We start from the raw sequence: 17,078 nt of genomic DNA on the forward strand, positions 1-17,078 counted from the left end.
TCCACCTTGCCCCCCCCTCTCTCCTCCTCAATAGCTACAGACACAGAAATGGCACATCCTAAGGAAAGCTCATTGTGGGACTGTTTTGTCGCTTTGACAGCGACAAAACAGAATTCCTTCTGATCGGCTCCAAATCCACACTCAGCAAAACCAATAACCCCACTCTCACCATCGACGGCACCATTGTCTCCCCATCTCCCCAGGCCCGCAACCTTGGCGTTATCTTTGATTCTACCCTCTCCCTTGAGCCTCACATCCGTCAAGTCATTAAATCCTCCTTCTTTCACCTCCGCAACATCGCCAAAATCAGACCCTCTCTCACACCCCCCGCTGCTGAAAGACTCATTCACGCCTTCATCTCCTCCCGACTGGACTACTGCAACTCACTTCTCCTCGGCATCAGCTCTACCAACATCAGCGACCCAACCGGTCCAGAACTCAGCCGCCCGCCTCATTACCTGCTCCAAATCCTGGCACCACATCACTCCAGTCCTAAACAACTCCACTGGCTTCCCATTTCCCACCGGATCACCTACAAAATCCTGGTCCTCACCTATAAAGCCCTCCACCATCTGGCCCCCTCATACCTCACTGACCTCCTCTCCCCCTACCAACCCTCACGGTCCCTCAGATCCACCTCAACCGGTCTCCTCTCCATCCAAAAGTCCAACCTGCGCTGTTTTGGGGACAGAGCCTTCTCCAGAGCAGCTCCCAGGCTCTGGAACTCCCTCCCCCAAGAGATCCGCACCTCTGAGTCCCTCACCGTCTTCCAGTCCCGCCTCAAGACCCATCTCTTCACCTCAGCCTACCCATAGTCCACCTGCCCCCCTCCCTTTTTCATCTGCATCTTGTTTTGTTCTACTTGTTTTGTTTGCTCATTTTGTTTTGTTATGTTTTTATAATCTACCCTGCCCTGTAAAGCGACTTTGAGTCCATGAAAAGCGCTATATAAATTCAATTTATTATTATTATTATTATTATTATTATTATTATTATTATATAAAAGAGACTTCAGATACAGTATTAGGGGACCACTAAGGCCTATATAAAAGAGACTTCAGATACAGTATTAGGGGACCACTAAGGTCTATATAAAAGAGACTTCAGATACAGTATTAGGGCACCACTAAGGTCTATATAAAAGAGACTTCAGATACAGTATTAGGGGACCACTAAGGTCTATATAAAAGAGACTTCAGATACAGTATTAGGGGACCACTAAGGTCTATATAAAAGAGACTTCAGATACAGTATTAGGGGACCACTAAGGTCTATATAAAAGAGACTTCAGATACAGTATTAGGGGACCACTAAGGTCTATATAAAAGAGACTTCAGATACAGTATTAGGGGGACCACTAAGGTCTATATAAAAGAGACTTCAGATACAGTATTAGGGGACCACTAAGGTCTATATAAAAGAGACTTCAGATACAGTATTAGGGGACCACTAAGGTCTATATAAAAGAGACTTCAGATACAGTATTAGGGGACCACTAAGGTCTATATAAAAGAATCTTCAGATACAGTATTAGGGGACCACTAAGGTCTATATAAAAGAGTCTTCAGATACAGTATTAGGGGACCACTAAGGTCTATATAAAATCACCCAAAGAGCACCATGTCATGGGACCTTTAACTTAAAAAAATGTATATATTGTTTGTTGTTATTGTTATGGATATTACTGCCTTTACTTCTATAATGCTAACACCACACACACACACACACACACACACACACACACACACACACACACACACACACACACACACACACACACACACACACACACACACACACACACACACACACACCTCTTACATTTACTGAAGCATCTCGTGGTAACTCAAGACAGAATTTCCGGTTTCGTTAGGTAATGTGACACCTGTCAGGGGGCGGGGCTTAACTTACCGAGAGCAGCCGCGCTCACCAAGGTGTGGCCTGGATTGTTTTTATCAGCAGCAGTAGTTTCAGTTGAGACATTTGAGGTGCAGCAGGGACAAAGAGACAGGTGAGTGTGTGGCTTCAGTTTGTTACATTAGCACCAGACACTTGTTTCACGTTGTGGTTCTAAATCTTTGATAAGGTGTTGACCTGTGGCGGAAAACAAACAGGTGTGTTGTTAGTGACTTATCTCCTGGACAACATCTCTGCTGTGTTGCCAAAATAACGCGTTAAATGACGTAATTATTAGGAATTAAACATTAAATAAAATGGTTCACAATGTTGGCTGTCATTCTTTTTTTTTTGATTAAACAGGAAGTTTTTTTAGTTTAATAGTTTTAAAAACCATGAAAATGAAGTGGCGAGATGTTTCCCTTTGAGCCAATTTACAGCCGCCGCCAAACCCGGAGGTGAAAATGTCCGTTTAAAAACTCCCAGCATGTTATGATGTTGTGGTGGAATTGAAATAAACACTAAAGGACTACACGGTTTGTTAGTTGACAGAGAAATAACCGGCAACTGTTTTTATAATCGATTAATCGTTTCCAGTCATTTTTCAAGCAAAAATGTACCTATAGTCCCAGCTTCTTACGTGTGAGGATTGGAATTTTTTTTTTTAATTTAAAATCTATTTTATGAAGTAAATCATTGCTAACAATAGAAATGTTGTTGCAGATTCTTCTCACAGAGCAGCACCCAGTGGATCGGCGATCATGTCCTCCAGACCCAATGGGAGTCCACCTCCCTACGACTCGGATACCAGAGAGTAAGTCCTTTTCCATAATAATACCGTAAACATATTGTTTCGATTCATTTTATATAAAAATTATCCACTGAGCTCAAGCTATATGCCAGACTGTATGAACAACCTCAACTTGGTTTAAATGTTGAAGAATGCTACTGACGAAGAAGACATGCCTTGATTTATCCCTCGAGGGGAAATTCACATTCTTCACTCTGTTAGTACAGTTGCACACACATTACACACAGGCTTGAAATACACACACATGCTCAGGACCTATACAGTACATGCTACAAACACTAATGGAGAGATGTCAGAGGGAGGGGGCTGCTCCCTAAGAGCAGCTGGGGGGGTTTGGTGTCTTGCTCAATGTAGGGATGTGTGATATATCGACTCAATATCGTTATCGTGCTATCACGTTGCGCAATATTATATCGAAAGTGTCGTGATAAGTATACAATATTTTAACATGTATATTTTGGGGAGCTCTGCATCCCGTCCATTGGCCGTGTGGCTTAGTTGCGTTTGATTTAGAGCTTGAAACGCTGTAATGATCATGTTTCATTGGCCAGTTACCGTGCCACGTGCACATGGTCCACTACGTGACCAACCCACTGGAGCGTTCCATGGGTGTGCATATTTCAACAGAGTGACAGTGTAAGTGAAGAAATAGATGGAGAAAACTAAACGGAACGAATCAGAAAAGCGAACAGTTGTGTCCTGTTCTCTTTATTTATTTTATACTGTCCAACCAGTAAAACATGTCCTGTTCTGTAGAAATGGTCCTTATGTTGTAAGAAAACTTGTTTTCTTTGTTATGGATCTATTTTGATGCATTTTCCCATAACTTTGGTAATTTTACGTATGTTTAAAAAATATCAATTAATTGCTATATCGCAATATTCATGATCTAAATCACAATATCACATTTTATCAATATCGTGCAACTCTAGCGCAGTGGCACCTTGGCAGTGCCCCGGTAGTGAACTGGCACCTCTGCAGTAACCAATCCACGCTCCGTATTTTGTTTCGGTTCCCTACCCAACTCCCTAAGGACTGGGAATACTTAACGATGACCATTAAAGGAAAAGTTCCTATTTTTTGTAGTGTTGTTGAAGTGGACGGGGGCAGCAGCTAAAAGGATTTTACACACCTAAAACCTGTTTTCACAGCTTTACCTTTCTGTCAGGGAAGTTAAATTTTCTTCCTGACAAAAAAAAGCATTTAAATATACAGTTGATTGGGTACCCAGATAGCTCAGTTGGTAGAGCGGGCGCCCATATATAGAGGTTTACTCCTCGACGCAGCGGGCCCAGGTTCGACTCCGACCTGTGGCCCTTTGCTGCATGTCATTCCCCCCCCCTCTCTCTCCCTTTTCATGTCTTCAGCTGTCCTGTCAATAAAGGCCTAAAAATGCCTTTAAAAAAAAAAAAAATCTTTCAATATCAGTTGATTATAAGGTTCTTCCCTTCCATGGTGCGCTCATTCTGATTTGACTGACTCTGTGATGTCTTTGTTACTCTCTTCGCAGTTACATCCCCCCCCAGCCGGCCTATTCCTACTACCCAGATGACGAGTTCCAGCATTTCTACCGCTGGTCGTCTCCGCCAGGCATCCTTAAAATCATGTCCATCATCTGCATCGTACTGAGCGTTGGCATATTCGCGTGCGTCGCGTCCACGCTGGCCTGGGACGTCCAGGGAGCTATGGACGGCTTCGGCGGCTACGGCTACGGAGGCTACGGGGGAACCGGGTACGGCGGCGGCAACTCGTATGGCAGCTTCGGTGGCGGCGCATACGGAGCTGGAAACAGCTACGGCTACGGCGGGATCGGAGGGAACTACTACGACCCCAGAAAGAGCAAAGGCTTTATCATCTTCATGGCGGCCGCCACCTTCATCGCCTGTCTGACCATCTTCATCATCATCGTGTCTCATCAGAGCCTAACTGACAGCAGGCGGTTCTACCTGGCGGTGATCATCATCTGCGCCATCCTAGCGGTGCTAATGCTAATAGCGTCCATAGTGTACTTGGTGGCGGTGAACCCCATGGCTCAGTCCTACGGATCGACCTTCGGCATGCAGATCGCCGGTCTGTGTTCTCAGTACCAAGGGCCGCAGCAGTCAGGACTTCTAGTCAATCAGTACCTCTACCACTACTGCGTCCTGGAGCCACAAGAGGTGAACATTTTCATTCCCTCGCGTATATGGAGAAAATCAAATATCACGATATGTTTGACCAAATACCTCGATATCGATACCGCAACCATATTGTAGTGTTGACTATTGGTGCTTTCACAAAATATTTACACAATGAGATTTTTGATGAATAATCATCAGTAATGTAGATTATAACTAAGTGGGTAAAGGTAAATAATAGAACAATTACAACAGTCTGGTAAGTTCAGAAAATGACATCACTTTACTGTAATGCAGCCTTTAAAACCAAGAAAAGACAACACTTATGCCATTACAATATCCAAAATCTAAGACGATATCTAGTCTCATATCACGATATCGATATAATATTGATGTATTGCATCGTAAAGATGACAAACCGTATCGATATTGGCTGGTTGAGGTTAGAATTAATTTATCAAACCAGATTGATGTATTTTTTACAGAAAATGAACAGACTTAACATCGACATTCCAGGATTTGGCGCTGTGCCGCACATTGCATCAGATCGGACACTAACGTAGCGAGAAGATTAAACATTAAACATCATGGCCATTCCTACACAATTCTCCAACTATGGATTCTGTATATAAACGTAGCTACATACTTCTGAGACGTTATCCGGCCCTGACGAAACAAACTAACTACTTCAAAACTTCATATATAAAAACTAAACCTTTCTGAAAAAACTAAAACTAACACACACACAATGAAAACTAACCTAAACTAAAATAAATGAAAACTAATTGAACATTCCAAACCAGGGGTGTCAAACTCAATTTCCCAGAGGGCCACGCTGGAAAAAGAGAATCACACCAAGGGCCAGACAAGTAGAGTTTATTGACGTGCTTTTATTTCATCAAAAAAGTCAAATATCTTTGATTCAATTATTGCAAGTCTCATATAGTCTTCTCCCTCACAGTTTGGTCCACATAAAGTCAGCAAAAAAGTGCCAAATCCATCCTAGAATTTAGCAAATCGAGCAAAACCATGATTATATTTTCTAAGTGGGCTACCACCCAGCTGACTCACAACAAGCTCTTTCACAGCCTGAATATTAAACTCTCTGCTTCTTCTGGGGGAATTTCAGAGTCTCAAAATCGGCAAGTTTGCCAAATTCTGCTTTGAGCGTGGCAAATTGCAATTTCAAAAACTGTTTCCCATGTTTTTTGGTTTGGCGCACCACTAGGTGGGCCAACATTTATTCTGCACTTAAATTGATATGTGGGCCGGATCAGAATTTGCAAGGGGCCGGATTTGGCCCGCGGGCCTCGAGTTTGACAGGTGTGTTTCCAACTCTAAATATAAAACCCTGGTTGTGTCTGTAACTGGCTGGTTTGTGTCTCCTTTCAGGCCATCGCGGCGGTGTTCGGCTTCCTGGTCGGCGTCGCTCTCATCATCATGCTCGTCTTCGCGCTGAAGACTCGCCAGGGAATCCAAAACTTCGGCAAGAGCAACATTTTGTGGAAAAAGGTGAAGGTCCTCAACGAGATGGAGCCACCTCCAGACGTGGAGGCGTGGGTGAGTTGATTGTTGAGCATTACTAGAGCTAGGGCTGGGCAGTAATTCAATATGAGGATTTATCGTCTTTCAGTGGAATCATATTGCTATGAGATCATGTAAGAGAGACTGTTATGTGCATAGACGTTGTCTAAATTTATAATAACAAGCACGTACTAACTCCATTTTCTCAGAAAATCTGTTGTGCAACATTTTGAGGAAATATCGTTTGAAGAATTGCAGATTTTTGTCCTCTGGTCTAATTTGACCCATTTTCAAAAAGTTTCTATATCAGACATGTTGGTTTCTTTCAACCAAATTCTAAAACAAAATAACGTGGATGGTTCCGTACAGCGCTCTTCACAAGGTTAAATAAATGATCACTTCACCACTTTCATTGAATTTGGGTGTTTTTATTAAAAAAATTTTGCATGTAAAGAAAAATTGATAATTGAACGTTGAAAAATGTAGGAAAAAAATGTCAAAAAGCACAGAAAAAAGTGACAAAAACATCGGAAAAAGTGACGATAATGTTTGGAAAAGTGACAAAAAGGTCAGGAAAATCTCGCAGAAAAATATTGACAGAAACTTCAAAAAAAAAAGTGTCAAAAGATGACCAAAACGTTGGAATTTTTTTTTACATTTTGACCCAGAAAAACAAAAACTTGCGTGGTCGACACAAGGGTTAACATCACACTATTTTTGTTCATGCATGTAAACATGTTAAGTATATAGCTGGAAAAAAAATATTTTTCTCTAATTTCACTTAAACACATTATTGATAATTATTTATCTAAAATGTTATTGTAAAAAAATATTTTGTTATAGCACCCACTGTCAACCCTACAATATCGTCGCAGTATTGATATCCACGTATTAGGTCAAGAATATCGTGATATCTGATTTTTCTCCGTATCGCCCAGCTCTAACTAGATCTTAAACATTTAGTCGTTCAATAATCGATAAGTCGGGCGGGGCTATTTTAATCCATGTTTTAGTTATATTTAAATGTTCTCAAACATCCAATAGTCAGAAAATATTCCTAAATTTCCTAAAGCCAAAAGTGACGTCCTTCTGTGCTCGTTTTGTCGGACCAACAGTCCAAAAGTTATTCCAAAAAGTTATTCAGTTTACAATTATACAAAAAAGAAATGCCGCAAATCCTTTGTAGACCATTTGCGTTACTTACTTTGAGAAGGGAGCACTTAAAATTTTTTCTTATCCCTGCTGATTTTGATCTTGTAATGTGTATTGTGTTTCAGATTGTAGCTTATATTGTGTGTAAAGTGTGTACACTGAAGTGATTTTAAAAATAGATGATGATGGTGAGCTTGCAGAAGGAAATATTTGGCATTTTCGCTTGATAATTGACTTGGGCAGTTATCGAGCTGCAGCAACTAGTGGATGAATCAAATAGTTGATTGGCAGAAAACTAATCGGCAACTATTTTCAATTTCTATTTTTTATTTTCAAGCAAAATTGCTAAAACATTTGCTTGTTTCAACTTCTCAAATGTGATTTGTGATTTTTTTTTTTGTCACACATAATGGTGTCGGAATATGTGTTGGGGTTTTGGACGAAAGAAGACCTTTGAAGATGTCTCCTCGGTCTTTGGGAAATTATAACCAGCGTATTTTACTATTTTATAGACAAAACAATTAATAGATTAAACGAAAAAATCGGCACATAAAAAAACAACAAACTAAACTAAATAAGTCGCAGCCCTTAAACACTTAATGATCAAAATAGTTGATTGATCGTATACATCGATTGAGTCATGCTTTCAGCTCGAAACTCTTTCTGGAGAGAGAGTCTCGGGTAAAAAGTCTCTCTGACTCAACAGCAGCAGTTTGAGTTTGTACCAGCCAAAGTTGTCCAACCAGTTTGGTGGCAGTCACCTGTTTATGTGCGGGGGAGGGGGAAGTGTGTGTAGCAAAACTCTCCTAAGCTTAGTTTCAAGGTGTGGCGTGTACACGGGTGACAGTTTCAACCTCGCCATGACATATCATGTTAGCAGGAAGAACTCCCAACAATAAAAACCTGGACTTTATATTGTCACACGTTTACAAGGCACTGTACTCGACATTCAGAACATTATTTGAAGAAGACCTATCTGATATGGACAGATAAAGTGGAGTAATGGCGTCCTGAGCAGAGAATGAAGTCCCACTCAGAGGTGTGCTGTGATCCGAGCTTCTCTGTTCTTTGTTTTGGTAACCAGTCCGACTGCGCGTGCACGTTTAAGTTTAGTTTATGCCTGTTATTTAACCCTCGTGTTGTCTTCCCGTCGACCATGAACTTGTTGTCCTTCCCGGTCAAAATTGAAAATGAACCTTTTTCCAACGTTTTTGTTGCTTTTTTTTTTTTTTTTTATTCTTTTGACGCTTTTTTCAATGCTTTTATTTTTTATTCATGGTCAATAAACCTAATTTAAATGACATTAAGCCTCATTTTTGAGTTTGGGAAAAAAATCATAAACTATGAATTATTTTGACAAATAGTTAAAGCGTAACTCTCGCCAAAATGCAACCTAGTGGCTTTTTGTGAATGTACCCGAGTCAAACTTTTGTTTTAAAAGCATATTTAGGACGGAAACGTAACTTTTAAGATTTACCGTATTCTCGTTTTTGGGTCAAATGGCCTTTTGAATGGGAGAGCAAGGGGCACTTTTAAGCTAGCCTCAAAATAGCTATTTTTAAAACGCTAAGAAGGCTCGACACAAATATGAAACTTTGCTCCAAGTATCGCCAGGGGCTCTACACCTTAACACAAGCATTGACAACATTGTTTGTACACAGAGTTTATTTAAAAAGGTTTTGAGCAACTTACTGTAGCTGTTCTTCCGGTCGTCGTCTATCGAGCCAGTCAAAAATAGTCGAGGGAGGAGAGTAAAGATGGAAAGCTCCTAAAGCTTAGTTCCATATAAATGCACGGATAATTTGTTGTTTTGTCGTTGGTGAAAAACAATATTGACCTTGTAGTTGGAAAAAGGAGCCTCCATATAAGAATGAGAAACGTTACACACTGGGCCCTTAATAACACTAGTTCCACTAAGCAGCAGTTAAAACTACAATAACATAGGGTGTAAGTGTACAAAACGGGATGAATTACAATAAGATCTTATAAGCTTTTCAAATGTTTTTGAACGACATGAATGCCAGTGCATGGAACCTTGATTAAAACGTAGGTATTTCACGTAATGGGGAGCGGTACGTGAGAGCCGTGTGGAGGCAATCCCAGCCTGCGGTTTTTCCTTTGGTATTTTGAGTACAGCCCCCCCTTTTTTTTCTTTTTTTTTTTATATTCAGTATTTACATTTCAGGATGAATCATAACTTTGTGCAGCTATTTTCAGGAGTGTTTTTTGCACCCACTCTCACATCTGCATACTCCGGTGTAGCGATGTGTGGGTGAGTCATTTTGTTAATAGTTGTAGGCTAAGTCATGATGACATTCAGCACAGCACAGTCCTGAGTTAACGGCAGAGCGACGAAGAGGAAGAACGGGTCGGCCGGGAACTCAAAGCCCACCAGTTAGCAGACCCATAACACCAGTAACATGACGCTGGGAACCAGAGGCATTTATGTCACCCTAGCTTTGTGGGAACTCTTGTGGAAGTGCTGAGGCAGGGTGACTGCAGCGCCCGGCAGCACACGCATGTTGTTTTGGAGGAGTTCAGCAGGGCGTAGCTCTGTTGTGTCCCATACTTTCAGAGAACAAGTACAAGCAGGTTTGTCATACCAGAGTTGGAGGAGATCCCACATGTTTGTTGCCTGCCGGAAGCTTTTAGACAGGCTGGGTCTGTGGATGCTTTTAAGAAGACTCCCTTTTATTCTCTGGCTTTTAATCGTGTTATTAAAGGCCTCCATGAAGTGGAGAAAAAGCATTTTTCCAGTGTTAACCCTGTGTCCTAGCCTGACGTCATCATACTCCGATTGTAGTCCGATTAGGAGTCTGATACTGCTCCATTGGGCTGTGATTATTGGGCGTTTCAACCGAACCAGGAAAGAAAATGCCTCTGCACTCATTATTCCTTTTGTGTTGTCCTTATGTATTTTAATGATTAATTTTGTTCTATAAAATGTTCAAATTTCCAATAGTCCTAGCTGAAGTTGTCAAATGTCTTGTCCACAAACCCCAAAACGTTCAGTTTATTATCCTCTACGGCAGGGGCGGCCTCTGGCTCTCCCAGTAAGAGCGTGCGCCCCATGTGTAGGCTGAGTCCTGTGCAGCGGCCCGGGTTCAAATCCGACCTGCGGCTCTTTTCTGCGTGCCATCCCCCCATCTCTCTCCCACCTTTCCTCTCTATCCACTGTCACTATCACATCATCCAATCCTCACATTCCAGTCGCTGGAACAAGCAAATATTTGGCGGTTTTTAAAAAGTATTTTAAATTTAATTATATTAATCAAAATATTTCTATCGACATGTGTTTTTGTGACATTGTGGTGCTAATAGTTGTGATTTTTATTTTATTTTTTTCTCCCAAAGGTGAACAATGTGTCCCACGGTCCTGAAGTGCTGCCGATGGGCTACCCTGAGAAGATGAGAGGCTCCAGGAGTAACCTGGATGACGAAAGCAGCAACTACGACAAACCCCCCTACGTCTACACCCCACAGTGAGTATACACCCCCCAGTCTGTGTGTATAAAGATGGACGACGGGTCTCCCACTGGACAAAAGCTCCCAGATACAGGCGCTGCCATCTTGTAATTTTGGACCCAGAGTCTGCGCAGTATTGATCAGGGCGGTGGTGCCGTGGTATCACAGTCCCGCCCCTACACCCGCCCGACCAATCGCGAGCAAATCCCAGCTGTCAATCATGCTGTTTCACCCTGTTTTTAACAACATTAGAGTATTGTACAGGCGTTGGGCACAGCTTCAGGTTTTCTTCAGATGGCTGCTGTCAAAAAACTTGCCAGAACTTGTTATTCAAAAATGTGGATCAGGCGGTTTTATTTAATTTTTTTCTTTGTGGAGAGTTGGCAAACTTCAGCTGAATGAGCTTCTCTTCTTATCCGTGTGGACGTCTCCGTTGCCAGTTCCGCATTTTCTTTGAAATACCTTTTGTGTTGATTAGGGAACGTGTAAGGTATCTATGAGGGAAACAGGAAGTCATTGTTGACGTCATTGGAAAGATACTGAACAGTAGAGAGATTTGAGATTAGAAACGGCCATAAATACGGTTTACGTTTATCCTGGATAAGGTCTTTCATCTCAATAAATCTAAAAAAAAAAAACTATATATACTCTCTATATATATATATATATATATATATATATATATATATATATATATATATATATGCTATATATATATATATATATGTATATATATATATATATATATATATATGTATATATATATATATATATGTTTATGTATATTATTATATATATATTATATATATATATATATATATATGTATATATATGTATATATATATATATACAATATATATATATATATATATAATTAAAAATAATATATATATATATATATATATATATATATATATATATATATATATATATATATATATATATATATATATATATATATATATATATATATATATATATATATATATCATTATCTTTGTGTTGTGGACAAACAAGACATTTGAGGACGTCATCTTGGGCTTTTGGGAAACCACGTTTCACCATTTTCTGACATTTTATAGACCAAACAACTAATCAAATGATCGAGAAAATAATCAACACATTAATCTACAACGAAAATAATCGTTAGTTGCACCCCTAGACTGTAGGATAGGATTCGTAGGCTGGGACGTCTCTGCAGCACCACAATACTTCATTCAGAATGGTTTGACACATATTTGACCTTTTAACAGATATTGCGCCCCCCTATCCTGCGATTTGGATATTGCAGTAGTCCATATTGCAATTTTGGTTAATTGTGCAGCCCTAATCTGTTCCTTGTCCCGCAGGCCTTCAGTGGAAGGAAACCTGCCCTCGCAGAACGGGGATCCCTACAGGTCTTACTCAGACGTGCCCAGCTCGGCGGGAAAGCCCAAAAAGAGACGCACGCCCCGACCGCGTCAGGACAACGAGGCGGACTACAACTCCTCCGGAGACGAGCTGGACGACGACGACTTTGACAAGTAGGAAGAAATTTAAAGACTCACATCTCAACTGCTGCCATTAAAGTGCTATTTAAGTACAATTACAGAAGTATTATTGGTAAAATGTAATAAAAAAATAAATAAAAATGAAGAATTTGTTAGGGTTGCTCCCTCTTACGCTGGGTTTCCACAGGCAACTGCTGTTTCAAGCGGGGTTGTGTCACCACAACATGATGCCGACGGTGAACACGTTTTGCCGACAATGAGTTGTTGGTGTTGATGTATATGTTTTCTATTGGTTTAAATCTGGCCTAACACCACTGTCTCAAGTCACACACTTAGCTGCTTAAAAAGTAGTGTTTAGTTTTTAGTTTTTGTCCAGTTGTATAACTAGCAACAAGCTAGTTGTCATTGCTACAGTGCTAACGTTACTACAATGCTACTACTACTAAAACAAATGTATATTAAAAACCCACCAGGAGTGCCAACTGCATGGACAACCTTTTTCCAAGCTAGCTGTTAGCATCCCTGTAGTCGTACAGAGATATAACCTAAAGTAAGCTATAAGAAAATCGCAATCTTTTAATTTGCACGTGTAGCGTGTGTGTGTATACACAGTAGAATATACTGGAGACCCGTTCGCTAGTCTGCCCTCTCATTGGCTACCGTTCTCCCCAGTGGAGATTTTTAGACCCTTTTTAGGGGGGGCTCAAGCTCATTTGATTCTGGGTAACACTTTACAATAAGGGACACAAACAAATGGGTATTTACTGTTTTTGAAAGCGTAACGAATGATTAGTTACCCTTTTTCAAAAGGGTAGTTACCCTTTTTCAGAAGGGTAACGAATTATTAGTTACCCTTTTTCAGAAGGACCTTTTTGAAAAAGGGTAACTAATGGAAAAAGGGTAACTACCCTTCTGAAAAAGGGTAACCAATCATTCATTACCCTTCTGAAAAAGGGTAACTACCCTTTTGAAAAAGGGTAACTACCCTTTTGAAAAAGGGTAACTAATCATTCGTTACTCTTTCAAAAACAGTAACTACCAATTTTTTTGTGTACCTTATTGTTGGATTTAACACCTTTGCATGCGCTGTATCCGTGTCACATTGTCATTAGGGGTTGAGCCCCCCCTAAAGGTCTGATCCTAGAATCACCCCTGGTTCTCCCAAAGTTGGAGCGCGGGGGAGAGCGGTGAACATCCTGGCACTTTGGCCACCGTCAGCGGATTTTAGCTCGTACCGCTGTTCTCATAGGACATGAATTGAATCGCTCCGCTCTGCCGTTATTTCAGCTGCCTGTGGACACCCAGCGTTAGACGATTAGTCGACTAAGCTGTCGTTTTGGTCTGTCGACGGCGATTTCTTTAGTCGATTAGTCATGTTTTATGTGTTTTTTTTGTTTTTTTTTTAATGCTGAATAATTTTATTTCCAAGAAACTTCTGAGCGCATATCCGGTAAACAAGATTTAAAGTGCTTTTACAGATCTGTCGATTAAATCAACTAATCGATTAGTCGAGAAAATCAGTGTCAGCGGACTAAGAATTTCTTTAGTTCAGGACAGTCCTAGAATTAGTTTTAATATGCAACATATTATTGAACACTTAAATTGTGTTTGCAGTGCTAAACAATTAGGTATTCTTTAGTAGTCCTTAAAGTCAATGTTTCTTTTTTTTTTTTTACAAAATAAGTGAAAGAAATCTGGATTATTTCAACCTGTTTCTGACAAAAAACAACTTGTTTTTAGAACCTTTTGTAAATGAGAAGAATAAAGAAAAGTCTCCTTATTCTAGAAAATACATACAACTTGTTGACCTCTATTAAATGAATGTATCAAAACACAATTATCCAATCACTGTGGCAGATGTTTACTTGAAGGAAAAAAATAAATAAAAAACTTTTAGGACACAACATTGAAATGAAGTGAAGAGTTTTGAGGCGTTTGCAAAAATGTTAATCTACAAACTGAAACTGTGGTGTTCCAGATTACTTTGACATGTTTTTAAATCTTCTCTTTCTTTCCACCTTGTTTTTCCACCTCCCAGTGAATTTCCTGCCATAGCGAACGAGGCGGAGCGCACCGACTACAAGCGGCAGTTTGACCGCGACCACAAGGAGTACAAAGACCTGCAGGCGGAGCTGGACGCGCTCAACAAGAACCTGTCGGACGTGGACAAAGAGCTGGACGAGCTGCAGGAGGGCAGCCCACAGTTCCTGGTGAGAGCTCGCAGCAACACGCGCGTCTTATTCATTGATTCACCGATTTTTATATTTGTTCATATGATTTAGAACCGATATTTATGTTAGAGATGCACCGATAGACCGGCCGGTAACCGAAATTGGCCGGTTTTCACGTGCTCAGCCATGACCGGCGACCGGCAGGTCAGTCTGACATATGCCGATTTCATGCCGGTCAACGCTGCAATTAACTGACAGCATAAGTTATACGAGTTCCAGTTCTCAAGGATGCACGCACTTTTTACTTTCTCTCAACGTTTCCGGCGTGTGTCGTGCGTACCCGCTCGCGGTGTGAAGCGCGTGTCGGCGCTATTCTCGCACATGTAGGGAACCTCGTGGATTAACCTGCAACATGTCAGCTGTTTGGACATTCTTGAGCGTGTGTGCAGAAGATAACAAGTTTGCAATATGCAACACCTGCAAGGAAAAAGTAGGGCGTGGAGGGACAACACCAAAAACCCAAATCACATTTTTTTTTTTTTTGCATATTGGATGTGAAAAGAAGGAAATGGTTCTAACATTGCACTTTAGATGTGTGTGTGAATTTCCCACACCAGGAGTAATTTATATAGTTCTATTATATAGTGATCCATTATCTGTTCAAAACATGTTCTATTAAAGAAAAGATAGAAAATAAATATTTGCGTGTGCTGTAAAGTGGTTAGAAAATCTGAAATCGGAATCGGTCTAGAAAGTTGTAATCGGTGCATCTCTAATTTATGTGTTGTTTAAAGCATGTTGATGGATGTGTATATATTAGGGGTGGTACGGTTCACAAAACCCACAGTTCGGTTCGTATCATGGTTTTAGGGTCACGGTTTTCGGTTCTGTACGGTTCTTGTTGTTATTTTTTCTTTTAATCTTTAACACTCCAGAAATATACTTCAGCATATGATATATAGCTTAATTATCCACAATGTAGGACACAGTATTGCAAAAAAGATATATTGTGTAATCATGCACAAACTGAATTTGACTTGACTTTAAGTACATTATTGGGACGATCTCTGATATACACTCAAGTAGCCCAAAATGTTTTAGTTTAAGACCGATGAGATGATGATGATGTTTCCATGAAAATATTCTTAAATGTGAGATTTTGAAATGTGATAAATTGTTGATGCACTCTTTAACAGGATGCTTTGGATGAGTACAACAGGATTAAAGACATTAAAAAGGTATGTGGGATCATTGTTGATGTGCAAAATAAAAATGCAGATTCAACATTATAGTCACAACAGCTTCTGGTTTTATTTTTTATTTTTATTTTTTACATCTTACAACCCGCTGATCGTATATAACTCTGTTATTTGCTCCCATCATCCCTGCAGACTCCAGACTACCAGGTGAAGAAGCGCAGGTGTAAATATCTCAAGTCCAAGCTGAGCCACATCAAGAAGATGGTCAGCGACTACGACCGCAAGGCCTGAACAACTCTGTGAGGATGTTAACGCCTGTTTGAGACGGGAAAGAAAGGACAAAAGTTTTTTTGGGTGGGGGGCGGGGGGGTGTTGGAGGCTTTTCAGACCACGGCAGACTGTAGAGAACGGAGCTACACTGATATAACCCAGAAGTCTGTCTGAGCTGTTAGCAGGGGAAACATTGCAAAGATTGTTTTATACTTTGGAGGCACAGAAAACTAAGATTCTCTCTTGTATTATATTCCAGTCTCTGTGTTGTCAATATCGCCTGCTATTTGCATTTAAATGTAATTTATTTTTTGCAAAAGTTTGAAAAAGTCTTTTGGAAAAGTCTTTTGGAATAGTCTTTGAGGAGTTAGGATACTACATAGTGGAGTGAACACACTCATTTATAATCCTTGTTTGTTTTTAATAGCTCTTGTTACAATGGATTCAACATGAGATGCTAATTTGTGAAGATATCTTTAATTCTCATTTTTAATCCTTTCTCGGCGATGTAAATATGTGGGAAACACTGTTTTTAGAAGTAAGTTCACGTTTGTGTGTTTGTTTTATGGATGGTAGAACAGACGGACACTTTTACAATGATTATGCATGTTTAATGTGTATATACGTATGTACTTTTACAATGAGTTGTGATACCTTTTTATTATAATAAATTAATTTGTTAAACTATTTTCTTGCTGTTCCTACATAGTAAGCGTTGTGGCTGACAGACATATTTGGGACTCCTTGAGTGGAAAGCGAGAGAGAAAGCACTTAACCATCTTGATTTTTTATTTATTTTTTTTTTTTTTGAAGCAATTATCACTTTTATTTGAATATATAATTTTTTTTAGATACTTTGTGTTTCTGTCCTCCACAGTGATTTTTCTGCACATACAGTAGTGACTTCAAAGCTGCGCTAATCAATACTTTTTTATATTAACAATAGATAAAAAAAGCATATGTAATGTGAAACGTGTTATTTG

General features: G+C 40.0%; 1 protein-coding gene across 1 annotated transcript; it reads left to right on the forward strand.

The window, feature by feature from the left end:
- Positions 1–1,890: 1,890 nt before the first annotated feature.
- oclna (occludin a) lies at positions 1,891–16,782 on the forward strand. Its single transcript, XM_039780776.1, has 9 exons — positions 1,891–2,011; positions 2,620–2,710; positions 4,218–4,866; positions 6,217–6,384; positions 10,855–10,982; positions 12,315–12,488; positions 14,494–14,665; positions 15,823–15,864; positions 16,018–16,782. Exons 2-9 carry the CDS (start codon positions 2,658–2,660, stop codon positions 16,114–16,116), a joined length of 1,485 nt encoding a protein of 494 aa, XP_039636710.1. The 5' UTR covers positions 1,891–2,011; positions 2,620–2,657; the 3' UTR covers positions 16,117–16,782.
- The last annotated feature ends 296 nt before the right edge of the window (positions 16,783–17,078 follow it).

This window comes from Perca fluviatilis, chromosome 17 (genome assembly GCF_010015445.1).
Source record: "Perca fluviatilis chromosome 17, GENO_Pfluv_1.0, whole genome shotgun sequence".
Taxonomy (NCBI): domain Eukaryota; kingdom Metazoa; phylum Chordata; class Actinopteri; order Perciformes; family Percidae; genus Perca; species Perca fluviatilis.

What these genes read in the sequence shown, in the direction of transcription:
- oclna (XM_039780776.1), top strand. Translation starts at nt 2,658, where the DNA reads ATGTCCTCCAGACCCAATGGGAGTCCACCTCCCTACGACTCGGATACC. An exon ending in GCGTCCTGGAGCCACAAGAG is followed by an intron (nt 4,867 to 6,216) that starts GTGAACATTTTC and finishes GTCTCCTTTCAG; the next exon opens with GCCATCGCGGCGGTGTTCGG. An exon ending in CCCTACGTCTACACCCCACA is followed by an intron (nt 10,983 to 12,314) that starts GTGAGTATACAC and finishes CTTGTCCCGCAG; the next exon opens with GCCTTCAGTGGAAGGAAACC.